The following is a 16386-nucleotide window of genomic DNA, read 5'->3' as shown; positions in this document are numbered from 1 at the left end:
GAACATGTATTATCTCCTCTGTACTCTTCAACAAGCCTAAATTTAATCTGTAACTCTGAGTAGGCCTCACCTCAAACAAATCTCTGGATAGGCCACACCTTATCGGCATCCTGAAACAATCATTTAAAATGTTAGGGGCAGTTTTATGATGGCCGTGCGCCTCTTTTGCGCCGCCGTTGCGTCACTTTTGTGACACAGCAGCAGTGCAAAAGATGCACCATGTTGCAAGATAGGCCTCACTTAATCTGCAACAAGATACCGTCAGTTTAAAATGTATATATTTAGGACTGTGTAGGGGGCATGGAGAAGCAGAGGCTTCTGTAAGTGTCAAAGTTGTTGCATACAGTGCTCACCTTCTGCGTAGTCTTTCATATGCTAGACTACATCTGCACAATGAGATACCTAAGCAAAGGAAACACAGGTGATGTGATTGTGGAATGAGCAAAAAAAATTGAACGTTTTTCAATTACATTACCTGTGTTTCCTAACATTATGAATCACATTGTGTAGATGCCTCACTCAGTCTGTATCTGACACTCTTTCCTTCACTTCCTCTGTCTCCTCTCTCCCTCACTCTCTTTTCCTTATTCACCCTTTCCTTATATAGTTTACCTTACTCACTTTCTTTTAGTAGCTTACACAACTTCAATTTAGTTTTCTCTTCTATCCTTCTTTTCTGTCACTGAAAGTATCTTCTTTTTTTCTCTTAGTAATTTACTCTATTTCAATTTCTTTTTGTCTCTGACTGTCTATCACCGTTTCTTTCTCTTTTTTTCTGCATGTTTATCTCTAACTTTATTTCTTTGTAAAATTGGATGATTGTTAATCTTTTCCCTTGTCTTTTCTAATTTTTAAATACATGTTTTAATATTTTTCAAATTTTTGTTCTTTCTTTCACAGATTGAAAGTATAAAAATAACAAGTGACTAAGTTAACGACAATTATAAGGTAAATGTTTTGTACTCTTTTCGTTACATTTCTATCACATTTAACTTCTATTAGTTCCACTGCTTCATTTCTTTAACCCTCAGTTTCCTGCCTTTGCTACTTCCCTCATTCCTTTCTCTATTACTTACTTACTCTACTCCTTCCACTCCTTTTCTCAGTCCCTCTGTTCTCATAGTTCCTCACTCCTGTTCACTCACTCCGTCTCTATTACTCTCACTGTCTCTGACGGATCACTCTTTCACTACTTGTTCATTATGCTTTCTCCCTGTAGTTCAAGCACACTAAGGGGCATATTATCAACACAGGCGATAAAATTATCGCTGCTTTTATTGGCAGAAAACTGCCGCAAAAGCGGCTTTAGCGGCAGTTTTCTGCCGATAAAAGCAGCTATAATTTTATCGCCTGTGTTGATAATATGCCCCTATGTTATTTACATTTCTTTGCTGTTTCAATCATTCCTTTTCTGTCACTTCTTTTCTGCTTTCTGTTTTTTCTCTCTGTTATTCCACATGTTTTAACCTTAGTCACTGTCATACATCTTGTTTTATTCCTATTTACTTTTGCTCACTGTTTTCTTAACACTTTCCCTCAGGATTGTTCTTTTAGTCCGGTTCTATCCCTACCTCTCATTCCACATCCTTTACTATTTTTCTTCTTATTTTGAACATTCACTCACATTCTCTAAGAAACTCTTGTTTATTATTCTTCTACTCTCCTTTTTTTCTTTCACTTCCTTATCTATTTTGTTTTTCACAATTATACCCTCTTCCATCTTTTCTTCGGTAAATAGATCTATTAAACAGTATCTCTGTGTTACTCCCTCTAGCTGTCTTTCTTTTAACATTACTCTCTGTTTCCTTCCCTTATACTTACTCTTCTTTTTTTTTTTAAATTATTTTTTTTTTGGTTCGCTTCCGGTTCGCGTACCGGCACGCGAACCGGGAAGCGAATCAAAAGAAATAGAGGTTGCCAGAGTGCTAAACATTCTAGCAATTTTTTTATAAAGGGGAGGTAGTTCTGAAAAGAACTTTTTTTAAAATTATTTTTGTTGTTTTATATTTTTTTAATTATTTTTCTGAATTTTTTTTTACTTTTTTTGTATTTTTTGAACGATTTTATATTTTTTTTGGTTTTTTTGGGGGGGAGAAACGAAAATGATTCATTATAAAGGGCTCAACAGGAGCAACAAAAAAAAATAATTTATTTTCTGGGGAGTTTTGGACAATTATGATCGTCGATAGCTCTGTTGATTAGAGTGATGCTACTTTCCCTGTAGCAAATCAATTGGCCGCAATAAACGCAGACTTGTTTGACACTCCCAAACTTCATCTGTATATTTGGGACCGTCTCCCTCGCCTCTGGTCCCGTCACTGCCTCTACATTTGATGTTCTGGCCACAGGAGGGGGGTTATCCTGCAGGTGACGTACCTGCGCAGCACTATAATTAATAGGGTGCCACCTCTGCATATGGCGATGCATGGTCTAATTGCCATAGCTATATTTCTTGTCTGTCCCTCTGGGCAGATCTTTCTTGCAGATAAGGCAAGTAACATAACGGGCATTCACTTTCTTTTGGCCCTGGGGAAATGAATAAAATTGCCATATGAAATCTTCCTTTACATGAGAAATTCTTGGCTCCCCAGGCAAAAACTGCCTCTCCCCTTGCGTCTCTTCCTCTTCTTCCTCTTCTTCCTCCTCTTGCTGAATGATAATCTGAGGAGGTGGTCCTCTCTTCCTAGGAGGTGGTGGTGGTGGTGGGGGTGCACCAGCTGCAGCTACAAGACGTGCCATTTCTAAGTAATCAAAAAAGGTCTTCCTCTCACAAAGTTGAAAGTCAGAGTGAGGAAACAAGGAGGGGTTTTCATCATTTGGGAAAAAAATAGTTCTAAACCAATGAAAAGTGTTATTTTTAGGTCACATGACCTAGCCTTACATCATTAGGAAACCAAAAGTGAAATGAACCAATAAAAAGTTTTGATAACAAGTTACATGACCTGTTACGCTTACGTTACGCGCTGCGCGCCACGCCCCGGATCGCTTCCGGGGCGCTGCGCTTTGCGCCTCGGTTCGCGCTCCGGAGCACTTCCGGGTGCGCTAACGCGGCGCGTCATAAGACGCATTACGCGAGAACGCCATACGTCGCGATTACGCGACGCGTCACGATGTTGTTTTCTAACGCGGCAGTTGCGCAAACGGAACGTTTACCGGTTCGCGGACCGGGTCGCGGCACCAAATTGAGCTAACGGGAAGCTACCCGGTTCGCCGACCGGGAGCGAAACAAAAAAAATAATAAAAAAAAAAAAATACATAAAAAATTTGTATTAAAACATATAAAATATATTTTTCGAATTAAAGAAGAATACATTTTAAAGCTTTTGATATTTGCTATTAAAAAACCATTGAAATTCACTGAAAAAAACATAGGTTATAGACCATATATAGTTAGGAATTAGCATTGACAAAACCTTGAAAATTCACTGAAAAAACCATAGGTTATAGACCATATATAGTTAGGAATTAGCATTTACAAAACCTCATTTTACTCACACAAAACCATTGAAATTCGCATATATAGTTAGTTGCACTAACTATATATCGCGCACCCGCAATCCATTGCTGATCATGTCACATATTACATCATTCATGACATGGTCAGTGACATCACTGATGACATCTCAAATGACATCACTGATGACATCACTGATGACATCTCAAATGACATCACTGATGACAACATCCAGTGACTGTGTATTTCTGTAAAGTTAAAATATGTCTTACATATTGAAGAATGAGTGGATGTATAAGTGTCTGGATGAAGGATTTAGTAGGTGCATTACTGGTATTGCTGTCTTAAGTTCAAACAGTCACCCAACTCCATTACTTCACTGTTTTGCCGCCATGTTCCTGGTCTTTCAGAACTGGTGGAGACCATCTGCCAGCAAATTTTCTAAGCAGAGCAAATGCCGCCCTGGGTTGTCCTCTATATCTCTGTGCTAGCCGCTTTGCTTGACATTGATCCTGCGCAGCACTATTGAAGAGTTAGGCAGGTTCAGGTGGTCTTTGCAGACATTGGGTGGAAGGGGGACACAAAATGTCAAACACAAATCTATTCTTTCCTCATGTCACAGTTTAGCTCCCAGCAATCCATTCTGGCCTCAATAATTAATAAAAATTAAATAATCCAGACCAGAAATGTAATTTAGGGAATTCAGCCACAAATAAATGGATCCTTTTATCACCTTCCAGTACTAAGATGGGAGTGATTCCACTTCTTTTTTGTATAACTAATTCCAGGTCAAATATTCTATTTCCAATAGAAAAGGGAGCCTTCTTGGGTTATTCAGGGCATCAATCCTTCACTTGTCAAATCACTGCACACTTTATCACTTTAGAAGATTCAGTTTGTGCTTCTGTAATTCTAATTCAATTTCTGCATCATGTGTTTCCATTCTGGTCTGTTTGGTATCTTTGGACTTTTTTTCCAGTCTTCAGTTTTTTACTAACAGACATGGTATTTTATTCCAGTCTACTACTTATATTATCTCCACACCAGTTTCTATAATGCAGGAGGAGATAGTCAAGGCAGCGCATATCTTCCCTGCCAGCGATGAAGAGGGCTACCCACTTTTGTAACTTAGCAATATCCATTTTAAAAGTTTGAAACTAATTCTCTTGTTACGCTCGCAGGAAGGGCAACACCTCACTGATCCTTTGGAAATACAGCAGGAATTTCTCACTTATTTCAAGACATTGTACTCCACAAGGCTGGGTTCAGATCGTGCGGTGCAGGAAGCCTATTTATCGGAAATTGCACTGGTGTTCCTGGAAAAATGTATGCAGGACTTCCTAGCAATTCCGATCACAGCGGACAGCATAGATGAAGCAATTACGTCCCTGAACTCCTCCTCTGCCCCTGGCCTGGATGGGTTTACTGGGGCCTTCTACAAAGCTTACAAGGAGCTATTGATTCCCCGTATGCTTGATATGTATGCGGAAGTTTTGGAAAAACAGGTCCTCCCGCCTACACTCCATGAAGCAGTTATTATATTGCTCCCCAAACCCACGAAAGACCCTTACTCTGTGGCTCCTATTGTCCTCTATCCTTCCTTAATCTTGACTCCAAAATACTTGCTAAAGCATTGTCATGCCGACTGTCATTACTCGTGGAATCCATAATCTCCCCGGCTCAGTAGAGTTTTGTTCCCCATAGGTGTTCAGCATTTAATCTCTGCACTTTATTCAACACCCTGCATAGAATAGACCCTAACAACCCTGCAGCTGCGGTCCTGTTGGACACCGAAAAGGCGTTTGATTGTCTGGAATGGCCCTTTTTTCTCTCCGTAATGCAGCGTATGGGCATGCCGCAGGGCTTTATAGCCACCGCAGCCCTACTATATACGTTACCTACGGCCAGGCTCCGACTTAATGGAACACTGTTTTTGCCCATCTCGCTATCTCGGGGTACAAGGCAGGGATGTCCTCTGTCCCCCTTGTTGTTCATTTTGGCTATGGATCCACTAGTGCGGCACTTCCAAGAAAAACACCTTCACTGGGGGTAGGTGTTCCTTACAGGCCCGTTATTGGTCTCACTATATGCAGACGATACGATCCTTTATGTCCATGATCCTAAGACTAACTTAGAACCACTACTTCGAGAAATCATATGCTTTGGCACTTATTCCGGCCTGGGGATCAATTGGCATAAATCTGTAATCTTTCCCCTTACGAAGAGTACCACCCCGTGGACACTGGAATTTCAGTTGGAATGGTGCTCTGACTCGGTGAGATACTTGGGGGTGCATGTCCATAGTGATCCGGATCAAATTGTTTGTCTTAATTACGGAGTAGCGATATCCAGGCTCGAATCACAAATAGATCACTGGCTGAAACTCCCTCTGTCTATGGCAGGACGCATAGCGCTCATCAAAATGATAGTCCTTCCCAAATTTCTATATCTATTCCATAATATACCGATCCCCCTGACTAAAAAGTTTTTTAGCACACTTTGCACACAATAAATTAGATTGATATGGTGCAATAAAACGCTGAGAGTAAGACGGCAGGTCATGACACTCCCATACTGCAGAGGGGGATATGGCGTCCCAAATATGCAGCTCTATTATCTGGCGGCGCAGTGCAGTTTTGCGCAAGCACAGTATCACCCGGACGCCAGAATAACTTTCCTGAGACCTAAGTCAGATTTTGTCCTACCGGACACTTTGGCCGTGGTCCTGCCTATACGTATCACACGAGATCGCACAGATATACAACCGGTCTCCACTACCTGCTGGGTGTGGGCTGCACTGGGGCGTCTCACAAGCACACAAACAATCTATTCATCAGCCATACCTCTTCTAAACCCCAAATTGCTTTCCATAACTGGAGAAAAGCTTGTACAAAATACCTGCACGAAGTTCGGCATTGCCAAAATGGGAGACTTCTTTCCCGCGGGCCACATATGTGATATGGAGGATACGTCTCTTTTTCCAGCAGCATCGTTTATGGACAGATTTGTGTTGGCCAGACTAAGGGCTGCGCTTCGAGCCCGGCTCCATGACTTCACTCTGGAACCCCCGTCATTCGCTCCTCTGACGTTAGTTATTGACAGTAGCAGAGAGGAGCACTTAACTTGTGGAGAAGCGTGGCTCAGTGGTTAGAGGCGGCAGACCTGGAAGCTGAGATCAGCCGCGGACCAGGGTTCGATTCCCCGCCTCGGCAGGTCTCGGGCTCAAAAATTCCACGGACTCGATAATTCTCGTTCCGGTGCCTACTCAACTCATGGGGTCACACTCTGCGACTCTGGGCAATAGCTTGCTTAATCTCCACTACGGCCCCTCGCGGCGGGATGCCTGGCTTTCACCTTGTGGACACCCTGCCGGGGTATCTCACAGGGGAATACCAGGACGGGTTCCCTAAGCAAGCGCCGAGATGCCTACGGGTAGTCGTGCGCTATACAAGAGCGTAATCATTTCATCATTTCATTTCAATCTCGCAACTTTATAAGGCAGGTGTAGATCTAGTCACTCTGGACGATACTAGGGTGCGGAGTGCTTGGGAGGCAGACCTGGGCAATTTGATATCGGATGAGCAGTGGGCTGCGTGCTGTTTGGAGACCAAACTAGTGTCCATTAAACAGTAGGCACAGATTGATCCACTTCAAATTTTTAAGTCGAATGTATGTTACCCCCCGCAGAGCACACAGGATTGACCCCAATAGGTCACATCCATGTCAACGGTGCCAGTCCCCCCAGGCAGACTTGCACACTAAGCCTGGACCTGGCAACAAATTCACACATTCTGGTTGGGAGTGCTTAACACACTCAGCAAGATTATACTGGTACAAGTGAATCCCCTGCCTGAGGTTGCTCTATTAGGATACGTAGTACAATTCCCCATTAAGGTCAGGCGGTTCGCAACCGTCGCCTTGCTGTTGGCAAAGAGAGAGGTAGCGATCCACTGGGGGGAGGGGGGGGGGGGGTAAGAGGACTCCTACGGTGCAGTCCTGGCTCCAAAGCTTGGCGTCCTGCTCTATGAGATGTGAGAACTACGCAGACACAGTCCCCTCAGCCTCCAGACCTAGAGATATATGGGGTCACTTCAAGACTTATCTTAGGGCTCAACAGCAGGAACACTCTACACAGCAGGAGCAGGGTCTGGTGCCAACTGGTGTGGGCTAGGGCACTGCTTTATACTGTAAGCGGAACCTGTGTTTGGAACTGTAGTCCACAGGCAGCCACTGTTTGGTATGATGATTAGAAGGGGTGGTGGGTTGGAGGGTGTGGGTGATTTCCGGGTAGCATAATTGATGGCTATGTTTAACATGGACTAGAATTGGACAGCTTATGATTGAGATGTTTACATGTAATCTATTGTGCAACTAGGCGGATTGCCACGAAGTGTCATAACTGTGTAACCAGGTTACCCCTTTACTGTGATCAGTGCGTTGCTTTGTTTTTTGCTTAAAATGCTAAATAAAGTAAAAAAAACAAAAACGAACTAATTCTCTTTCAGTCTAACACTTCACCAGAGGGCAATCACCTTGTGGATTTAATTCCTACCGTAACTCCAGATTTGTCTGATATATTTGAATGATAGTCCTGTTATACATGAACAGTGTAGCCATTCTGCTGAGGCCAAAGACAGAAGTGTCGGTATACATATCCTTTTGGATTAATCTGTAACAATGACCACCATCTGCCATCAAGTCCTGTATCAGTGTTTTGATTTTGGATTTTTAGTTAGGCTGGAAAGAACTGCATTTAATTTTCTTGTCTTTTCTGGGAGGCAGAAAAGAAAGAAAACAAACAGCCTTGTTATCTGAAATTCTCCAGTGCTGGTATCTTTAATGCTTTGAAACAATATGAGTCTCTTCTCCAGTACATCCTCTGCTAGTCAGTCTTTGGGGTAGGTGGATGAGGGAATCCTAATGAACCCTAAGTCAGAGCTGTAGATTGCAGTTGGAACGTTTTGTAATTAGCTTTAAACTGCAACTTCAGCTACAGAATGTGTATGGTAAATAGGATTGGGCTACTGGAAGAAGTACAGTTTGGTTTATCTATTAATATTTTTGTGGGTGAGATGGGCTTCAGATCGCGGAGTAAAACATTTTGGAAAACTAGAGTCTTTGTTTTCTTTGGTAACAAGAGGCTCAGTTCAATTTCCTTAAAAGGTATCAGGTAGGATGTTTCAGAGTATGGGTCCAATCGTACTGAATGTTTGACTTGCACACCACTGGCTCCTTGTTCTGGGTAGTTCAAGAAAACTTGGTCTTCCTGATTTTAACGTCCATTTGAGGATATTCTTCTGAAAATTTATTTGAAGGAATATTTGATCTTTCTTGGGTGACGCACATAACTTCAAAGTGGATCCTCACCAAAATGTGTAAAATGTGAAGCTTGATCGGGAATGGGTGGCTGTAGTCAAGATTTTAAGGTCAAATATTTGTTTCTGCCAATTTGGTACATCACAATCTAGAGCTCTCCAGGAATTATAGCAGAGAGGATGTGGTTGGGACCATTAACATGGTCAATACTGAAGACCAATAGAGTTTGGATGAGGGTTTTTCCAACTTGGTGGGGAAGAAAAGTGTGGGATTACTTGCGGTCCATAAGCAGTAACTGAATGGACATAGGAGAAAGGCAACTTAACAGGGAGGAGTGTGCTACGATCAGGCCCTGCAGCAGCAATTTCCATCAAAAGCTCAAACGGGACAGGCAAGCAAGCTAGTTGTTGGTTCAGGCCTGAATGGAACCTAGGCAATGCACCATCCTGACGATTCTTGGCCTTCTTGCCTGATCTACTCAATGCACCAAAAGCGGTATGGCAATACTGAAGGTATGGAAATTAGCCTCAAGTTCCCGACATCATTAGCCAGCAGCCTATATGTAGACAGTAAATGGAGTGGTGAGCAGGGCAAGCTCTTGGCTAGGCAAAATCTAAATTCTTCACAGAATAGAGAAAAGAATGATTTTAAAATTTTGGCATCTGTGTAAGAGGAAAGGATATAAGACAGGTCAGCACATGGCCACACACAGTGACATGGCGAGTATTCACACTTGAAAATCAGAGAGGCTGTAAGTAGCAAGTCACAACAACTTAAAAATGGAAATTCTGTTTTGGGTCTTAAGTCACAGTAGTACCTGCAGATAAGCAACACCGAGCAGTGAGGTCAATGCCATCTTCGCTCTGGGAGGAAGCGGAATTTTCCGAGAATAGTAATATAAGGCAGTGATGGCCGTCACGGAGCTGATGCCCTAGACAGAAGAAAAACAAACATAATAGGTTACATACACATTCAAAAAAACTGAATCCATGATTTTTTTGGTGTTGCAATTGTTTATTAAGTAAGGAATAGAAAATGTACAGCATGGATGAACGTCATCCAAGAGTCAGATGTAACAACTTCGTATAGCAGTAAACAGGATAGGATCACACATAGTAATAAAGGAGAGGGGGGCTAGGAAACAAAAAAGGCAGTATTGATGAACAATAGCCTAGAGGGCAATTGTGCAGAGGTTCAAATGGTTCACACATTAGAAATCTGAGGACAGGTTTGGAGTACCACTGAGGCATGATGAACGGCTGGGGGGGGGGGGGGAACCTACGCTGGAGGTGTTTCATAGCCACCACAGGTTACATACAGAGAAGGCTAGTTCTGCAACCGCAAAAATGCGAAATGGCAGGGAGATGACATTTAACTATGCCTGGAGCAGAGGCCTGCAGGGCTAAAGATCAAGCAAACAAAAGAACCTTGGATAAAGGTGCAGAAAGGGGTCAACGTTGTGGGAAGCACACCATGACACAAACTATCTGGTGGAGCGTTAGGGGACGTACTGGGGTTAATTCTGGATGTGGAGGCTTGGACCGCTAAGTTCTCCGGAGTGGGGTGCTGGGTAAGAAAACTGGGGTACAGGAGCGTGATGATTGCGGTGGCCAATTGTCCTTTGCACAGGAGTCCCTGTGTAGGGTTTAGACCCAGCCTGAGTTGAACGTCTGTAAGGGTTTCATTGAAAGGGAGGAGGGGTTCAGAAGGAGTGACTCCCAGCTGAAGCACCTCAGTCAAGACTTTTTTCTTGTCTGAAATCCTGGGCAACTGAAGGTACAAGACTTCAGTTGCCCTACGCACCACCATTTGCAAAAGAAGCTCCCTCCTCTACAGCCATGGTAGGAGGAGTGACTGGACCACTGTGAGGTGTCTTACCCAGTGGCCCCTGTCAGATCCTCGTACTAGTTGTCCTGGTCCTCATCGGGGGCTGGTAACCATAAGGGACCATAGACCAATCCATTCATCTCCCTCTCCAGGCCCATCAACCAAATAAGGCACTGGCCCAGAAGAATGGGCCCAGTCGACGCCACGGTATCGGTGGTGGCTCCGCTCCAGATCTAGCATGAGATCCATAGGGCCCGACTGGCACCAAAGGCGAATCTTCTGCCGTGGGTCCAGTAGGGCCTCTCCCTTGAGGCCGAAAGTGCTCTACAGGGACCGGGCATTTTAAATAAGAGGTGTATGGCCTCCTAGAACTCTTTCAACTGAGCGGGTTGCTATGGGAAAATCAGGTTCCATCAACTTGCAGGACCTGGCGTGCTGATGCTCCGTGCCTTGTCTGAAGACTTCGACAGACATGGTAAAGTTGAAGAACTCTACGATTTATTGGATTATTTCTGTTTGTGGGACTTAACCGACTTCCCTGATGATCTGGAGTGTGACAACAACCGCTGAGAAGGGCTCCGGGATCAGGACCTTGAGCGTTGCAGAGTTGACTGATGTCAGGAGGCGAAGTGCCTGAGGAAGCGCTCCGTCAGCGCCTTAGATGCATGGGGTGGCAGTCCACACAAGTGGTGGTCCCGCTCCAAGCAATACAAATACACCAAGTGGGGGTCTGTCACCAACATTTGCCTGCGTTAGGCCCCACATGGTTTGAAACTAAATGGGTTCTTGGGTGGCATACCTCACACCAAGAGAAAATCTCTCAAAAGAATTTGGCAAAATGTCAAAAAGAGCCAGTCAAAAAGTGACTGGGGGTAGCTCAGACCGGATCAGCGCTATCTGGCACATAAAGGAAAGAACTGATGTCAGCGTACCGGAGTGGCGCCTATAAAAAAGGTACTACGCACATCATTCCACCGCGGATCCAAACAACGCCACCTACTGACATGCAAGGGTACTGCTGGAAAATCTTCCAGATCTAATCTGCAGCTAGCAGTCTCTTTCGGATATTTTTCTGCCTGTGTACCTTTCCGAAAAGACCCGCAGTCAGTATTGATTAAAGGCATGTGATAAACAGGGTCTTGCACAGAATTAACCCTGCACCACGGGTTTTACCTTGTGAGAGGTGGAACAGTGATAATGGGCAGGAAGTCAAAGTAAAATTAAGTGCTGGGTTCACAAACACAAACTTAATAAGATTGTTTATTTGGGCTTAACACTACTGATACATAAAACTATAGACTCTCACCTTGACACACCTAAAGAGAGTTTGGGCCTCTTCCTACTACAGAACAAGATTTAAAAATGTGCATGCACTGCGGATACATATTTACAACTGATTGCTTTCATGGTGTCTTAATGTCGTTTAAAGCTTTGGTGACTGGTGCTTCAGTCTGTAGCACTACATACTACACAGAGCCATACACGGTCTTCTGGAGTGCCTGCATAAATACTGTAACGTTTACTAATTTATGGGGGACGCCATTACAGACTTTCACCGCGCTACCAGAAGGAGGGAACGGCTGCTGCTGCTTAAGGCAAGGATTGTCAACCAACACCTCGCGGAACACGCTTCGCGGGTTCCGCTTCGCTGTCCTTTGCTCATTCAAAGCTTGGCCCCTGCAGGGTGAGTGCGCGAGCGACAGGGCTGCGAGCGTGGGACCGGGACTCACTCTCCCAGGAGTCCCGGCAACCCAGAGGCCAAGTCACCTGGCCCGCTCTCCCTGACCGCCCCGCCCTGCATTTCTCCAGAAAAGGACTCCGCCCCTGCTGCTGTTTGGGACGCCATTACAGACTTTCACCACGCAACCAGAAGGAGGGAACGGCTGCTGCTGCTTAAGGCAAGGATTGTCAACCAACACCTCGCGGAACACGCTTCGCGGGTTCCGCTTCGCTGTCCTTTGCCCATTCAAAGCTTGGCCCTTGCAGGGTGAGTGCGCGAGCGACAGGGCTGCGAGCGTGGGACCGGGACTTACTCTCCCAGGAGTCCCGGCAACCCAGAGGCCAAGTCACCTGGCCCGCTCTCCCTGACCGCCCCGCCCTGCATTTCTCCAGAAAAGGACTCCGCCCCTGCTGCTGTTTGGGACGCCATTACAGACTTTCACCGCGCTACCAGAAGGAGGGAACGGCTGCTGCTGCTTAAGGCAAGGATTGTCAACCAACACCTCGCGGAACACACTTCGCGGGTTCCGCTTCGCTGTCCTTTGCCCATTCAAAGCTTGGCCCCTGCAGGGTGAGTGCGCGAGCGACAGGGCTGCGAGCGTGGGACCGGGACTCAGTCTCCCAGGAGTCCCGGCAACCCAGAGGCCAAGTCACCTGGCCCGCTCTCCCTGACCGCCCCGCCCTGCAATACCATCATCTCCATTGACGCCTATAAAAAGCGACGAACACCGCTGCGCGGGAGCGCGCGGGAGTGCCCGGGGCTAAGCCCGGGCAAAGGGCGGGCCCTCTGAGGCCCTCCGAGGCACGGAAAGGCCAGGCAAGGCTATCCCCCTGACAACATTCGTGTGGATACTAAGGTACTGTTTCCGGCCTGACACTTGGCTTTAAACATCTAATATTTGACATTTATTTATTATTACTCTTCAGTTGTTCAAACCCTATACTATATCGTGTCATGGTCAGTCTTTAACTTGGGATAAGTTTAGCTTTGATTGTTTGACCCTTCAGAGTAATAGTCCAAAGCATGGGGAAAAAAATTGTACCTGCCCCTATCGAGCCCGTGAATACTCTGGACTCTTATCTTGTTCAAGTGGTCAGTAGTATCAACAATAAACGAAGGCAATCCTTGGGCCTAAGCCAATCACCTGTGTTGCCTGCAGACAGTCCAACTACTAGTGCTGTAAGCACAGCCTTGTCGGATTCTCTAACAGGAGACCCTCAGCTGAATCTAGCTGATTCTGACTCTAATACTTTAGTCAATTGCACTGTGGTCACCGATGACTCTGATCCTGTTACGGATAAAATTGATCTCATCGATTTATCTGACAACGCCATTTTTGATTCAAATAGTCAGTTATCAGCTATGGACGAAGACCCGCAACCCCACCCGCCAACTACTCGTGCTGTTAGAGCATGTAGAAAACCAACAGTAAAACGAGGGGGGAAACAATTGGGCAGGAAGAAGCCCGCCACCCCTCCTCCTAGACGGATGGGTAAACACGTAGATTCCGAGGGTGACCTTGAGTCCAAACGTATTATTGATGATGATCTTTTCAACAGGATCCAAGACATGATAGATATAAAAATTAAGACCATCATTAAACCTCTGATCGGGAAAGTGGACAAATTAACTGCTGAAGTTAGGAAGTTGGGTGGGGTTCATAGTAATTTGACTAAAGAGGTAGAGAATCTATCCGCCCTGGTCACTGATTTAATATCTACGGATGAGGAGGCCCCCCCTACTGATAATAATTTACAGCCCACTCGACAAGGGTTGTTACCCCTACCTTCACCATTATCACCAACTGCCCCGGTCCAGAACGTTGTAACTGGGGACCCTCACATCATTCCCACTGATGCAACAGTGGTAAGTCATCAAGAGGTTGGATCAGTTCAATTTATCGTGGAAGCCTCACCGGTAGTCTTGGTGCTGGCTAATGTCCCAGTTCTTTCAAAAGATAAAACAGAGTCTAATCAGGGTCTGAAAGATAAAGCCCTACATTGGCTTTCAAATAATATGCACATGGCCCAAGAAGGGTTTGACAAATTGGCAGGAGATATAGTTTCGACTAGGAGGGTACCCTGGATTGGCAATAAGCCGAAAAAGTTTATAGGCGACTGTGTCATTTTAAATTTCACTAACGCCGAGGTCCTTCCTGATATTTTGAGTAACGTCTTCCCACCCCAACGCCGCAGCGGCTCTATAGTCCCACTGACTCTCAGATTTTTCTACGACGAGCCTCTGTCCGCTACCTTACCTAACACTAATAGGCATAGTAAGCATAGTAACATCAGTAGTTGGGGAGGGGCCATGGGATCGCGATACGCAAACGACCGGTTTCAGCCTATCGCACAGCGAGAGTTGGGAAGGCCCATTTACTCGTATGATCAAAATATCCAGCCGGCTCTCCCGTATGAGACAAGAACAAACGGGTGGGGGCACGGCGCACCGGGGTTTGATCACAGTGCGCGGGGCATTAGGCCAATACGTTGGCAGGTAGCGGACCCTTTTTTGATCCGCCCAAACACCCCACATTTCTCGTGGAATTCAGTCCACAACGGACAGGCTCAGTTAGCTACCCCATCTGCTTGGGGCTTTACTACACGTAATAGGTTTGGTCCTCTATCTGACCTTAATACGTGTGACTGACTCGAACCAGGAGCTGATCATAAAAATGTGGGTTTGCACAGTCCAAATTGTAGTAGTGATGGCTTTAGTATTGATGATCGCCCTAGCCTTTTTCCGCTTAACGTAGCTAGTGAGTTCCAACCATCAAATTTTTTTGACCAGCAATTAATCCCATCTGGGACTGAGGCTGGGGCCATTCATGGACCCATAGAAGAGGTCACACAGCGCCGCTGTGATGCGAAAACCAGCGAGGCTCTATCATTGCAAGCAATAGTGGAAGTAGATTTAGAGGGGGGTAATGAGCCAAGGACTACCACGGAGTCATGTAAGATCATAAGCTGGAATGTGGCAGGTTTAAACACTAAATGCCAGGATCTTGTCTGGCGGAGCTTTATTTCTAAGCATCACATCATTGCCCTGCAAGAAACTTGGGATACATCCAGTAACATCTGGTGGGATGGGTATACCAGTTTTACTAGACCTGCTGTCCCTAGCAGAATGGGTAGGGCTAAAGGCGGTCTGGCGCTTTTCTTCGCTTTGGACCTAAAAGGAAGTTTCAGGCAGATTAGGTCCGAATCTGATAACATCTTAATTGTCGAAAGGGTCATCAATAAATCTAGTAGGACCTTATATGTTAACTTCTATAACTCTGGGAACAGTGTCTATGACTGTTGTAACATTGCCAGTTTGGATAGTATTTTAAATACAGTCTTACAGAATATCGCATTCGCTTCTGAGTCTATTCTATTAGGTGATTTTAACATTCATTTATGCAAATTAGCCTGTAAGGGAAGAGGAGTTAGTGAAGATGATGACGCTGCCCCAGTAGTGCCTCATTTCGAACACTCAGTGGAGGGCCAGGAGCTCGAAGATTTACTTGCAAATTATAATCTATATGAACCCAATTTCGGTCTGAGAACGCCAACCTTCACTGGCGGCCACCATGGGACTGTGATAGATTATATCTTTGTTTCTCTTGGCATTTTAACTCGGACTGCCGCCTATCATACGGTAGTAACCCACTTCAGCGACCATAATCCAGTATTACTTGAAGTGGCATGGGGCGGCCAGATGGGTGCTTCACCATCAATCGTAATACCAGCCCATCCTTTGAGGACTACTGATCAAGACAGAAGAGTTAAATGGGCGAATGTGATCCCGGAAAATTTCTACATAAAATGCTTCCCTAAAATCAAGGACCAGGTTGAGCTTTGTTTGAAGCCTGACACTCAAGGGAAATACCTGGTTTCTTCCTACGAGGAAATATGTGTCCAGGTCTCTAACGAACTTTTAGCTAAACCCTTTCTGGGAGTCCAGGGTCACAAGCGATGGTTTGACTCTGCATGCTCGAAGGCCCACAGAGATTTGTTGGTGGCTCTAAAAATCGTTCCGAAAGCGAAAGAGGAAATCGTGAAGCTAAGGAAAATTTACAAGTCAGCCG

General features: G+C 45.1%; 1 protein-coding gene across 1 annotated transcript in view; it reads right to left on the bottom strand.

The window, feature by feature from the left end:
- COX15 (cytochrome c oxidase assembly factor COX15) overlaps window positions 1-16386 on the bottom strand; it is an 86427-nt gene that overhangs the window by 28671 nt on the left and 41370 nt on the right. Inside the window, exon 8 of the mRNA XM_078643548.1 lies at window positions 9588-9701. Within this exon, the coding sequence (XP_078499674.1) occupies window positions 9588-9701 (114 nt within the window). The remainder of the gene's footprint in view (window positions 1-9587; window positions 9702-16386) is intronic.

Source organism: Lissotriton helveticus, chromosome 5_1 (assembly GCF_964261635.1).
Source record: "Lissotriton helveticus chromosome 5_1, aLisHel1.1, whole genome shotgun sequence".
In the NCBI taxonomy this organism is placed as follows: domain Eukaryota; kingdom Metazoa; phylum Chordata; class Amphibia; order Caudata; family Salamandridae; genus Lissotriton; species Lissotriton helveticus.
The sequence above is the reverse complement of the archived record's forward strand: the minus strand, read 5'-3'. Positions and strand labels throughout refer to the sequence as shown.